This window comes from Stylophora pistillata, chromosome 6 (genome assembly GCF_964205215.1).
Source record: "Stylophora pistillata chromosome 6, jaStyPist1.2, whole genome shotgun sequence".
Lineage (NCBI taxonomy): Eukaryota > Metazoa > Cnidaria > Anthozoa > Scleractinia > Pocilloporidae > Stylophora > Stylophora pistillata.
In genome coordinates this window covers 22,393,353-22,406,615 of record NC_142524.1, presented here as the reverse complement: position 1 = coordinate 22,406,615, position 13,263 = coordinate 22,393,353, and the positions used below count along the sequence as shown (strand labels likewise).

Genomic DNA, 13,263 nt, shown 5'->3' with positions numbered 1-13,263 from the left:
CAGAGCCTGCACTCCTCTCAAAAAAATGAACGCGGCCTGCATCCAATTATCGTGACTTTACGCTTGGTCAATAACTCGTATACTTATAACATGTTTGACAGATGTTGGTCACGTAACGACTTCCTTCAACTGTTGTGCGTTACATTTTACGCTTTCGCTTTGAACAATGACCGACACTCAAGAAAGTGTCGATATAGACCAAATTACTAATTACCAGAGATTTGGATTCTTAGGGAGATTACTGAACAGTTTTATTGCAAGAGAATGGTTTACTTGCGGAATTATCGCGGCAGTGGTTGTTGTAGGGGCACTGTACCATCATCACTCCATCAATTCCCTAGGAGCACGCTTTGAAACAACTGTGGAGAAAATGCTTGATAAAAGGGAAAAGGGATCCAGAGCTTTCATCGCGGAGGCTATCAAAACAATCGAGTCTAATATGGCTAGAAAGTTAGGTAAGTAATTAATGTTAACTCAGAAATTTAAATGAAGACTTTCAAATTCGTGGTGAATTAAAGGTAGCCATGCGTAGCTATACATTTTGATCATGTAGAATGTATTTTTATTTGCTAGAGGAGGCTATCAAAACGTCCGAGACTAATATGGTTGGAAAGTTCGATATGATTAGAAGACTTTCAGGTAGGTAATTAAATGTTAAATTAAAATTCTAACGTCAAGTGTTCCACTACTTCCACTACAGTAAGCATCACGGTAGAGTTCGATTATCATGAAGACGCTCAAATTCGTGGTAACGGCAGCTGAGCGTAGCTATACAGTTTGATCATGGAGAATGTAATTTTATTTTGAAGAATACGATTCCACGCAACGACTTCCTTCATCAATTGTTGTGAGAAACCAATTTACTCGCGGTAAGAGATTTTACTCCTTAAGAAGAAAACTGAACCGGTCAGTGTAAAACTAAGACTGCGGACTGCAGACTGCGGAGTGCAGACTGGGGTTAAAATGCAGACTGAAGGTAAAATGCAGACTGCGAACTGTAGACCAGGGGTGAAATGTAGACTGCAGACTACAGACCAGGGGTAAAATGCAGACTGAGGGTAAAATAAAATATTAATAATAAAAACAAGACTTGGGAGTGTTCCTACGCGTACCCGTAACTTTTTTTCAAAATCCCGAAAACTCAAACCAAAAGGCGTTTATTCGCCTTTGTCAAACATATCATCCACCTCGAGTTCTTGAACTCCCCATTTTGTTGAACCAAGTTTCCCAACAGCGCCCAAACTGATCGTAATGCTATGCATCTCATATTTGTTTACATGTCGGCCATTTTGAATTGTGATTTCGCGAATAGGTCTGGGACCGAGTAGCTCTTCCAGCGTTCAAATTCTTCAGATGGCCTGGGAATTGTTTGGAAGACAAGGCAAGCAAGACACGACAGCACAACAACAATGTCGCGTTCCCGAACCAAGTCCTTGCGGGAAGTATTGATCCGAAGTTCGCCGAGTCCAACCACACACTACAGGCCTGATTTTAAACCGATTTATTCCTTGGTTACCACTGAAGCATGCGGTGAAAACTACAACATTAAAAAAATTTACGCGTTACGCAACGAAATAGCTGCGAATAGTGAGAACTCTCCGTCAACGAACGAAATAAGTGGCAGAGGATAAACTAAAATTAGAAATAAGTGGCAGAGGATAAACTAAAATTAGAAATAAGTGGCAGAGGATAAACTAAAATTAGAAATAAGTGGCAGAGGATAAACTAAAATTAGAAATAAGTGGCAGAGGATAAACTAAAATTAAGCTTACATTATAATTCCTGCTGGCTATGTGAAGGCAAAGAGATTTCTCCAACTCCTAAATTTCTCCGTAGAAGCGACAAACGCGTGTATCTTAAAGCCTACTGCCTAACGGCCTGATTACATGAGCCGGGCTGGCTCGGTTAGCCGGGCTGGCGTCAGTTTGCCGGGATCTCGGCACGTTTGTCAAACGCAACAAAAATCAACCTCGCGATTATATGACAACCGGGTCGGGCCGGTAAGCCGAGATCCCGGTATCGCGGTGCCGAGATCCCTGCCAACCGGGCCGAAATTTTCCCATATAATCGCGTTTAGGCGGGTCAGCCCGGCTCATTTAGCCAGCAAGAGTTCAGCGGATAGTAAATACTCATGCGCAATGGTCTCAATTTCATGCAAACATGCCGCAAACATGCCAAGCATTAACCGCCGCCTGGTTAGCTCAATTGGGAGAGCGCCGGACTGCTGTGCGGGAGGTCGAGAGTTCAATACCGGCCGGACCAACACTCAGGGTCTTAAAAAAATTAATTGAGAAGAATATGCTTCCTTTCTTTAACATCAAGAAATGGTTAGATATTCTAGTCTTCTCGGATAGGGACGAATAAATGGAGGTCCCGTCTCCTGCAGGGTTAGGGGCAGGAGACGTTAATTTCCCACGCACGAGATTACTGTGTGATGGATGTCCTCCCCTGGGGTGGGATGGGTGGGTAACAGGACCCCCGTTGATACCAGTGTTTACTACACTGAAGGGGCTATCCTGTATAAATATAGATGTCTGTCTGTCATGGCGGCCACGAAATTCAAGTGGATGATTTTGGAATGGTTGACGACCTTCTTCGCGCGCTCGGTGAATTCAAAGCTAATATGGAGTATCGCAACGTGGACTTCAATACTGATAAAAACAAGCAATATGAAGCAGTGAGAAAGGCGATGGCGACAAAGTATTCTTCTGGCGATGTTGACTTGTTTGGGCCATAAGAAACTACTGCCATTCCCGAAGATGTTGAGGAGTCTCAGAGGAAAGAGTTGGTGGAAAAAGTCAAGTCAGAGAAAGCGCTGATCAAGAAAGGTTATTCCAGGGTGATGGAAAAGATAAAAGAATTGCGGCAAAAATTTAGTAATGCTGTGACAATGGGATCTAGAAGTGGTTCTGGAAAGTTGGTAATGGAGTCCTATGATGTAATGGTAAAGATACTGGGGAGGATCAAAACATCAAAGCTCGCTCCGGTCTCCCGCGGTTCATCACCCCAGTCATCAACCGGGCTGGCTCGCCTCATGTAATATCGGGCTGAATGTCATCTCGGCACACCAAAGCAGCTCGGCTAACCGGGCCAGCCCGGCTCATGTAATCAGGCCCTAAGGTCATTCCCGTTACAAAGGTCGTGAAAAGATCGGGTTACTGGGTTACGAAAGATGGCGATGATTAACTAAATTACACAATAAAATCACGTGCGTAACGCAAGTGTGTTGCGCTGTTCGTGACAAACAAGGCAAGGTAAACGTGTAGGTATCGAGCATAGTTTGTGAAAGGCATTCAATCTTTGTACTCGACTTCAATGTATCAAGAGGTTTGTGAATTGATATTGCTGAAAGGTGACAGTGGGCTATCCAAACACGAAAAATTATAACATGAAGCGGCGTTTGTGTGTTTCGTGAGGCCTGACGTGACATATTATTTTACGGGACGAACACTCTTTATTTCATCTTAAGACTCGTTTTTTTATTATCAATATTTTACCCTCAGTCTGCACTTTACCCCTGGTCTGCAGTCTGCAGTCTGCATTTTACCCCTGGTCTGCAGTCTGCAGTCTGCATTTTACCCCTGGTCTGCAGTCTGCAGTCTGCATTTTACCCTCAGTCTGCATTTTACCCCCGGTCTGCAGTCCGCAGTCTACGTTTTACATTGACCGAAACTAAACAGCTGTATTGCGGGTGAATGATTTATTTACAACACGATCGAGACTGTGGTTACTGTGGGGCTGTCATTATCGGGACGGTACAAAACGTGGACCCCTAGTCTGTCCAGAACAATAGCAATTCAAATTGGACGCCTTATTTCGATTTGGTGTATAGACGCATAAACTAATTGTTTTAAAAAACTTGCTAACTTTACTCTATTGTTCTAATGACAGCAAATAAACCAATCCAAACGCTTTAAACTAACTGTGATCAGTTAGGGAGACCTGGGACCTGAACAATAATCATTCGATCTTACGATCACGACTGTTAACAAGAGTTCGATTCTCTAGTTTTTGCGAGTTATCACGACTTATCACGATGGCGTCTGCGCAGATTTTGAACTGCATTGTATGCGATAAACCTGTTCGGCCAAAACAGCAAGCCATTCAATGTGATGGATGTTTTCGCTGGAATCATCGAATTTGCAACACATAAGTTTTTAACACTATTACGCATATTATTGGTATTTGAGGTTATATACTTTGACACAGAGACCTTTACTGTATTTACTTTATTCTAATTTGGATTTTTACTTTAATTAAATAAGTATATTGCAAGAAGTTTACCGAGCGGCTCTTCGAGATGGAAAAGAAATTGACCGGCAATGAGCGATGTGCTCGCATCCGGACTCCTTCGCCGATCCTTCCAGCTACTTGGAACTGGGAGCTCCAGACTTTACCTTCGTTGATCCCGAAGAATTCCCGCTTGATGCAGATAGTATCCGAATTTAGAACCCCAAATAATTCCAACCTGATGCGGAGAACAAATACAGCACTGATCATGGAGAATCCTCTCTTCGTGACTTTACATGTGTAACGAATCGACTTCGACTTGTATCGAAACGACTTTGTATCGAAACTACCGTGAACCACTGTCCGCTTCTTGGAATAGATAATCAAAGATAATGTCCCCAAACAAATACCCGAGCTAATCCTCGCGTCAAACCGGACTGATTTTTCTTCCATCATTATATTCCACAATTGTGCAAATAACCGTGAAAGATGATCACAGAAAAGCGATTCCATGACACTCGGTAGGTTGCAAGATAATGTCCCGTATTCGACGAAAAAACAGTTTTTAAAATTCTAAGTCTGCACTCTGCAGACTAAATGTTGTACCCAGTCTACATTTTGTACCCGGTCTGCGGTCTGCACTCTGCAGTTTTGTACTGAAGGATACCAAAATGTAAATTCTGACTACTCGCGCAACATCACCTTAGCAGTTCAAAGTAATTCTAAGTAATATCAACTCTATCTGAGAGTTATCCATCGGCTGCCTATGTTTACATGTAAAAGTGTATGTTTTTATAAACATGAATTTAACTATCTTCAAAACCCATTCAAACGTAATGTATCCACGACTTATTACACTTTTCTTCCCTTTGGCTAATGAAACCAGCAAGAAGGCGCACGGGACCCGAGGCAAAAAGCATGTAACAAGAAACTTTCCTTTTGAAGAGTAAGGTTGAATTAGCTTTTTGGAGTTCTAAAAAATAGATGAAGAATACTCTTCAGGTCGCCATCTGTTTACTATATTATTATTATTATGCCGCAGTATTTACATCTGGATGCCCAGAACAAAACTACAGTTATGGCTGGGCGATAAGCCGTGGCCAGTAAAAATAAAAGAATTTGTAAATAATTTGAATGTCTTAATGTTCAGTAATGTTCTATGGGAATCAATTCCACTGTTCATATGTAATATCTAGTGACTCAGCTTAAATGTTCTTGCAATATGAATTCGAAGTGAACTTGTCAGGATTGCCCTCTGCATCTGTCCCAAAATAGATTCACTCTTGTCTACCACCAGTTCTTTGATATTCTGTTCCACCTCTCTTGAGCAACCACCAAAGACATACATGATTATATTGTATTGAATGATTTTGTACCCAGGGTATCTGCTTGTGAGCTTTAATCGTAGTTGACGATACTTTGTGGTCTTTTCAATGTCTTTCGCTCCTCTTTATTCCAGCCGTGCAGCTTATATCAATGACTGCAACTTTCTTGTTTAATTCATCAATAATTGTGACATGGATTCTGTTGGCTTTCACCAAATGTCCTGTCTGCATATAAGGTGACGTCCCAGTAGGCGGTAGCACGTTCATTTTCGTAAACTGGCTCTGGTTCAGCTGTTGAGAACCGTGGCTCCACTTTACTGATGAGGTTCAAGGATCTCAGGACTTTGATGAATAGGATCTTAAGGGCATTGTTATGTCTCTGTAAGTACTTGGTTTGCGCTAAAGCGCTGCAGCCAGAGAGAATGTGCTGTATGTTCTCTGTGAACTTTCCGCATGAACGGCAATTTTCATCAGTGACTTGCGAGCTCATCTTTTGGTTGTAGTAGGCAGAAGCTGTCGGCAAAGCCCTTGTATTCCTGCTACGGTATGTGTAGGGGCATTCTTCCATGAAGAAAGCCACGCAAAGCATTTTTCAAGATCAACGTCTTCGTCGTCCCATCTGTTCCTGACGAATTTCTCTAGCCATCTCTCCTCAGACAATTGATTTTATCTCCTGCTGCCGTGACTTGTTGATCACTGGCTTCACCTATTTGGACTGTACTTTTTTGTCTCGATAGATGAAAATTGGGTTAGGATAATTTAACCGTAGCTGGAGACCCAGCTCAGCTGCATACTTCGTTATTATTACTATTGTTACTATTATTATTATGTCGCAGAGAAATCAAGTGAATGCTACATTCTAATCAGGCAGCACAGGGCGAAAACCGTAACCTGTGAGCCATGGAGTAAAAAAATAAATGTACATTAACTAATCCTAAAAAGCTTTTCCGTTGTGTCTACGGTCCTCCTTCTAACAGAAAGTCAAACTGCCACCTTGAAAGTCTGGGCAATATTCAGCGTGCCCGAGAGCACTGCCCTCTGCATCTTTCGCAGTACGTCTGTGCTTCTGCCTCCCACCAGCTCGCGCATCATGACATCCAGCTCCCGTGACCACCCCCCGAGGGCATCCATAATGATGTTATATTGCTTCATCTCGTAGCCTGGGAACTGCTGCCTTAGTTCCCAGCGAAGGGGTCCGTACTTCAGTGTCTTGTCTTCATCCTTTCTTGTCCGATTGTTAACCCACGGGCAGCTCATTTCCAGCGTCACAACTCTCTTGCACATATGATTTACAATGCGTGCATCCACCCTATTGCATCTGACCTCTTGTTGATCAGCATATGTAGGGACATCCCAATAAGCTTTAACATTCTCTGACTCATACACGGGCTTCGGCCTGTCGGGTGAGTACCAGGGTGGTATCTCGTCTATAAATCCCTCATCATACAACAGTTGGTAAAACAGTACCTTCAGTGCTGCGTCGTGTCTGGAGAGATACTTGCTCTGGGCCAGTGCACTGCATCCTGACAAGATATGTGCCGCACTCTCTGGAGCCTTGCCGCATAATCTGCGCCTCATCTCGCCTTCTCCGCTTGTGTGGGTCTTCTGACTCGTGTATACCCGCGTTGGTAATAGCTGCTCGTATAGCTCGACGAGTCCAGCAATTGTGTGTGATGGGCAGTTCTTCCACTCTGTGAGCCACCAGAAACACCCATCGGCACTCAAACTCTCATCCTCCAGCCTAGTAGTCACTAGACGCCCTTGCCACCGTTGGTTTCTGATCTCATCCTCTAACTTCTCAATTTGGCACCTCTGCACCTCCGCACCTCTTTCTTGATCCCTTGCGCGTGTTCCAAATCCAACTCCAGCCCCAACTCCTCCGCGCACTTAGCCGCTTCTTTAAAAATTGACCTACGCCCCATCCTCGCCGCTTGCTCTTCAAACTCCCGTACCATTCCCAGTGCACGATCTTCATTACCATGGAGTCTGACTGCACCCTTGATTTTTGTGGCTTTGTACTCCATTTCAACAGAGCGCAATCCCCGCCCTCCTCTACTTCTTGGCATATACAACAAAGCATTCGAACTACATGGGTGTCTACTCCCACTCTCGACAACAATCTTGCGCGCTTCCCTATCGATCTACTTAAGTTCCATCACCGGCCACTGTTGTGTCCACATAAGATATCCAAGAACAGGCAATGCAAACTGATTTGAAGCTACCACCCGATTATAATCGGACAAGGGACTTGTCCAAATAACTGACAATCGTCTGAGATACTCTCTTGCTGTACACTCCAGGACCAACTTATCCTCCTGCCTAACACTCTCAAGTACTCCAAGGTACTTGTACCGCTCACCATCATCAAGACATGGTATTCTAGTCGACTCCACAACTCTTCCCCCTATTATTATTATTTGTATTATTACTTTTATATTATTTTTTGTCAGTGCAAAAGAACTGTGCCGAGCTGTACAAATCTGGTAAAATAACCAGCGGTGTTTCTACAATCAATCCAGATGGTATTGGACCTGACTTTGAGGTGTTTTGTGATAAAAAAACTGCCAGAGGGGGATGGACAATGATCCAGAAGAGACTTGATGGTTCTGTTGATTTTAACCGTAGCTGGTTTGACTACAAGAATGGCTTCGGTGACCTTAATGGCGAGTTGTGGCTCGGACTGGATAAAATACACCGCTTGACAAAATCTCCGAGTAAGATTCGAGTCGATCTGGAAGATTTTGACGGCAATACTGCTTACGCCGAGTACTACTTGTTTCAAGTGGCAAACGAGAGCAAGAAGTACCAGTTGAGCATAGAGACATATTCAGGTAAACCGTTATCCCGTGCTACCCCTATTAGTTTAGGTTTTGTCCTCGAAACCCTTGAAGTCGAAGTTGAAGTTGAAGTTCATTTATTTGTTTAAGCAAGTTAATTAATTTGGCAGCTGTAATAGCTGATGTGGACCTGCTGTCCTAACCCACCCATCCCACCCCAGTGGAGGACATCCATCACACAGTAATCTCGTGTGTGGGAAATTAACGTCTCCTGCCCCAACCCTGCAGGAGACGGGACCTCCATTTATTCGTCCCTATCCGAGAAGACTAGAATATCTAACCATTTCTTGATGTTATAGAAAGGTAGCAAATTCTTCTCAATTATTTTAAGACCTTGAGTGCTGGTCCGGCCGGGGCTCGAACCCTCGGCCTCCCGCACTACAGTCCAGCGCTCTATCCATTGAGCTAACCGGGAGGCGGTTAAACTGTCTTCTGTATAAACATCTGGTAAAGTTATGCGATATTTTCGTTCTTTAGAAGATTAATGCTCTTTTTCTTTTACAAAACTGAAAACACCAGTTATACAGTGTGTCCCACCTCAACCCACTAAAACACAAAAAGCTAAGTCTTCCATACATGCGTAGAGTGCTTATGTTTATATCTGCAATACAGAATTAAATGCAGTGTGGCACTCTTCAAGGACATTATCTGTGACAACTCGGAATTAGTATTTACTTTTCAAAACTGTGACTTAGTTATCTCGTTAGAGGGTAACGAGAATTTATGTCTTTGCTGCTTAGGTAGGATTGCATGACTGTGAGAGCTCTTTGAGAACCTCTCGCAAGAGCAAATTTCAATTTTAATTATTTTTAGGAACAGCTGGAGACTCCCTTTTAAGACATCATGGCTATCTCTTTACAACCAAGGATCAAGACAATGACAGTTACGAAGATAACTGTGCCGAGAGACATAAAGGAGGCTGGTGGTACTCAGCCTGTCATAGCTCAAACCTCAATGGTTTTTATTATCACGGGAAGCACATATCGTTTGCTGATGGAGTCAACTGGTTTCACTGGAAAGGATACTACTACTCTGTGAAGAGAGCTGAGATGAAAATCAGACCAGTGGAGTTTCAGTAGAACTTGTAGGCTACCTTACTAAGACAAATAAGAATTCATAAGTTAATTTAAAGCTGACTTGGCTTCATTAATTAGACTTAATAGTTCTCTGATGTTTCTCCTCTCCCATCCAATTAACCCCTACCCACCCTGGTGATACACACAACTGACATCATTTTCAAAGTACCAATATACGATAACAACCCTCTGCAACTTTCAGTGAGTACACCAGAATAGTTTGAAAAGAAACTAAGAAAGGTTTTATAAGCCACTCAAAATAGCGGTATTACTTGGAGTCCAGTCCGCGTCAGTATCAAACACCATTGCGGACCAGTGTAGGCCCACGTATCATTTCCAGCATTACACATTCCTTAAACATAAGTTCCTGGCCAACAGATTAAGTTGTTAGACTCTTGCAATTAGATTCTGTGCTTAACATTCACATTTAACAGATGGTTTCCATGTTGCCGTGTGTCTGTTCAGTGCTAGATCGCAGATGACGTCAAAAGGTAACAAGAACAAAAACGTGGCGAAAAAGGTTGAGTCACTTGTAATTTGTGATCTTTCAAGAAAACGGGCGGACCATTTTTTTTTTCTTTTATCAAAGGCACTTTCTTATAAAGTCTATGAAACTCTCTTTTGGGCACTCAAGGTAATTCTTTGTTGATAGTTTTTATTTCTCCAGTTTAGCTTATCTACACGTAAACATACGGAGGTTTAGAGTTAACACCGCGTCGACGTGAAACGGTGAAAATCAGCTTTCCCTTTTCGTGTACGTTGTCCGGAATTTAACTTAGATTCTACTCTGTGAGACAAAAAGAAAATCGTCTGTACACGGTAAACGTGAAACGTGTTACTTTCACGTAGAGAGGGCAAAGTGAAAACGGCAAATGTAAAAAAATGGCGGAAAAACAAGGCCATGCGTTCATGCTTGCCGTTCACGGTTCCCGTTTCACGTAAACGCGGGGGTAAGTCTCTCTATTTAATCTCTTTTCGTCACATTACCTCACGTCAAGTAGCATTACATCACAGGGTTACATCACATTACCTCAAATCTTACTATTTTGTCCTATATTATACCATATTGCATCCACTCTGATGTCATACAGAGATCCTACCGTGCAACTGAAATTGTAACTGCGTGACCGTAGAAGGTCTGAGTACGAGACTACATAAACACTATTCCATTCCAACCAAATAGGATATGCCAGTGTCATATTGCATCAATTATCTTAAATGATAAAGCGATGCGAGGTCGCATTGCATTGTGTGACTGCACTCTACTTACTTTGGAGTGCGCAGGGTAGCCTTTTTAAGGGTCGATTCAAGTTGACCTAAGTTCATTAGCTTTCTCATAATAAGAGGCTAGAATCTCTGGGGCTTTCCTTTTAGTTATTCTGATATACTTTCGCATGGGATACGCAGCTTTCTCCAAATTTAAAATTTCTTCTTTAACTCGGCTGTATTGTTGAAATCGTCAATCTTCGGATCTTCGTTACTTTTTCAATTTAGCCGGACGGACCTGTCACGTAGGAAATTTCAAATATATAACTACATCTAGCCTATTGCCGCATTAACGTCACTGCTAAGACTGTTTACTGTTCGCTCGCTTTCATCATCAGAGTGAAGCAAGAAGGGTAATTCTAAACATCGAGTTGCTCTTGCGTTGGAATCGCGACATTCTCTGTTTTTCCGCGACATTCCTTAGGCAGTATAGGTTCAAGTCAAACGACCCCGTACAAAAACTTCATGGTTTGGTCGTTAAGATCAAGAATTTTTAAATGATGACTGACGTGGAGCGGTGTTCTTCTCCCATTTTTTATCATCGCCTTAATCTTTCGATTGGCTTCTCATCCTCAACTCGATACAAACTAACCACTATCCCTTTCAAAACTGCAATCATAAGCGCACTGAAAGAAGAAACCGAATATCCCCAAAACAGTCTGATATCTGTCAATGCATCTCGCGCGGGAAAAGCAGACACTTCCGGTTCGCGGAATACGACCGCGGGACCTGAGCAAAGTTTCTATGAATTCGGTACCATGGTATAGAAAAAAAACGTGACATTCGTAAACGCATAAGCTACAAGACAAGATACATAACACTCTAGTTTTCTGTTTAATTCAATAACATCTATATTGGTATGAAGATCGGCGAGCAACTAAGACTACTAAAGTTTTCTGTCAGAAATGTGCAGGGTGAGTCATTTTACTCTTTGATCGCTGACGGACAAATTTGCTGAACATGGCTAAATCCTACTCGGAGACTAGGCTGGGTACAAGCCACGAGCAGCAGGAGATACCGAAATTACAGTTACCGATAAAATATCACAGTATTTTATTATTGCAATTTTTCTTTCATTTCTTTTTTCATTTTTTTTTCGTGTCATTTGTGAGCACGCTTTCATTCGTGCTGCAAGGAGCGTCGAAGCTCGTGCGTTGATTTCGAGTGGATGAACGGTGTGAGCAGGGTCGAGAGAGGTTGAGAAAGACCTCTCGCACGCTCGTTACGCTCCCTGCCTCTAATCTCGCGGGCCTCGCCTCGTCGGTGGGTGAGCTGGGAAAGTGAGAGGTAGGTGAGGGGAGAGCCTTAGCTAGAGATACACACAAGAGAAAGAGCAGAATAAAATGGCATCCCGTTTATTCCGCATTTCACCTCTTGCTTAGCGTGTGAGCAAGCTGTAAAAAGGTGGTGCGCCATGAGCAGCGAGGTTCCCAATCCGATTACCGCTTTAGGATATGAATCACATACCAATTCGATTGCCGCATTAGGGTATGTATCATGTACCAATCCGATTGCCGCATTAAGGTGTGTATCACATAACAATCCGATTGCCGCGTTAGGGTATGTATCACGTACCAATCAGAACGCCGCGTTTGGGTATGTATCAATCAGATTGCAGCCTAAGGGTAAGTATCACGTAGCAATCAGATTCCCATACTTTGATATCTCGCACAAATCAGAGCGTTCCTGCTACTCTGTGGTTTGACAGATCTTTAAATTTCAGTGAATCTACGTGCGACTTGAAGAGAGCGGTTCGCGAAATGAAATTTATTATGTAGTGTAAGAAACGCTGGCTTTTCTGTTTATTGCGATACTGCTGGACAGAGTAAAGACATCAGATTACCTAAGTAAAAGTAATAGTCATGCTGAGAAAGCGGTGGAGTTCTCACTGTAGCACGACTATGGTTATTCTTCGTTCTTGATGAGAGTGATATGTTGATGCATTTCACCGAACGCTTTGATTGATTAACTGCGATAAATCTTATCCTTGTGGTTGTTACACAGGACTTTAGTTTCATGTGACCGCCGCTAAAATTTGGAAAGTGCGAAAACCTTGCCAATCTTTTGGTTTGCCAAAAACTGGAAAATATTTCAACTCGCTCTAGTGCGACCCGGCCCATAGAGCTTTTCTTTTTTAGTTAAAAAAAAAAAAAAAAATGACAAAAAAAACTGTGGGAACGTTTTTCATTTTCATCATCTATACTTTATAAGATCAGCTTTACGGTTATATATATTTTTCCATGGTTTCTTTAAAGCAGTACGCGTTGAACGCTTTTTTCTGGAGGCATCACCCTTCAGTTTCTGTGTTAGCAACTTTTTTTGTATAAAGGCTGATAGTTTCGAAAGAAACTGTTTGGGGCTGCGTCGGTGGGAGTAACGAAATAATTTGGATATATCAACAAAGTTGAAATGGTAAATTGGCCACCGTAACGATTACAAAAGCTGACGTTTCGAGCGTTAGCCCTTCGCGTTAGCCCTTCGAGCGTTAGCCCTTCGCTCCGACGAAGGGCTAACGCTCGAAACGTCAGC

General features: G+C 42.6%; 1 protein-coding gene across 2 annotated transcripts; it reads left to right on the top strand.

The window, feature by feature from the left end:
• The first annotated feature begins 125 nt into the window (after nt 1-125).
• On the top strand, nt 126-9,611 carry LOC111347381 (microfibril-associated glycoprotein 4). Of its 2 annotated transcripts, none has more exons than XM_088763316.1 (4): nt 126-455; nt 574-639; nt 8,006-8,386; nt 9,133-9,271. In XM_088763316.1, the coding sequence occupies exons 1-4, from the start codon at nt 167-169 to the stop codon at nt 9,144-9,146; spliced, it is 750 nt and encodes a 249-aa protein (XP_088619442.1). In that variant the 5' UTR covers nt 126-166; the 3' UTR covers nt 9,147-9,271. The 2 variants fall into 2 exon arrangements, with proteins under 2 accessions (XP_088619442.1, XP_088619441.1); XM_088763315.1 differs by having other exon boundaries at nt 149-455; nt 9,206-9,611.
• Nucleotides 9,612-13,263: the final 3,652 nt, after the last annotated feature.

What these genes read in the sequence shown, in the direction of transcription:
- LOC111347381 (XM_088763315.1), top strand. Translation starts at nt 167, where the DNA reads ATGACCGACACTCAAGAAAGTGTCGATATAGACCAAATTACTAATTAC. An exon ending in TATGATTAGAAGACTTTCAG is followed by an intron (nt 640 to 8,005) that starts GTAGGTAATTAA and finishes ATTTTTTGTCAG; the next exon opens with TGCAAAAGAACTGTGCCGAG. An exon ending in GAGCATAGAGACATATTCAG is followed by an intron (nt 8,387 to 9,205) that starts GTAAACCGTTAT and finishes AATTATTTTTAG; the next exon opens with GAACAGCTGGAGACTCCCTT.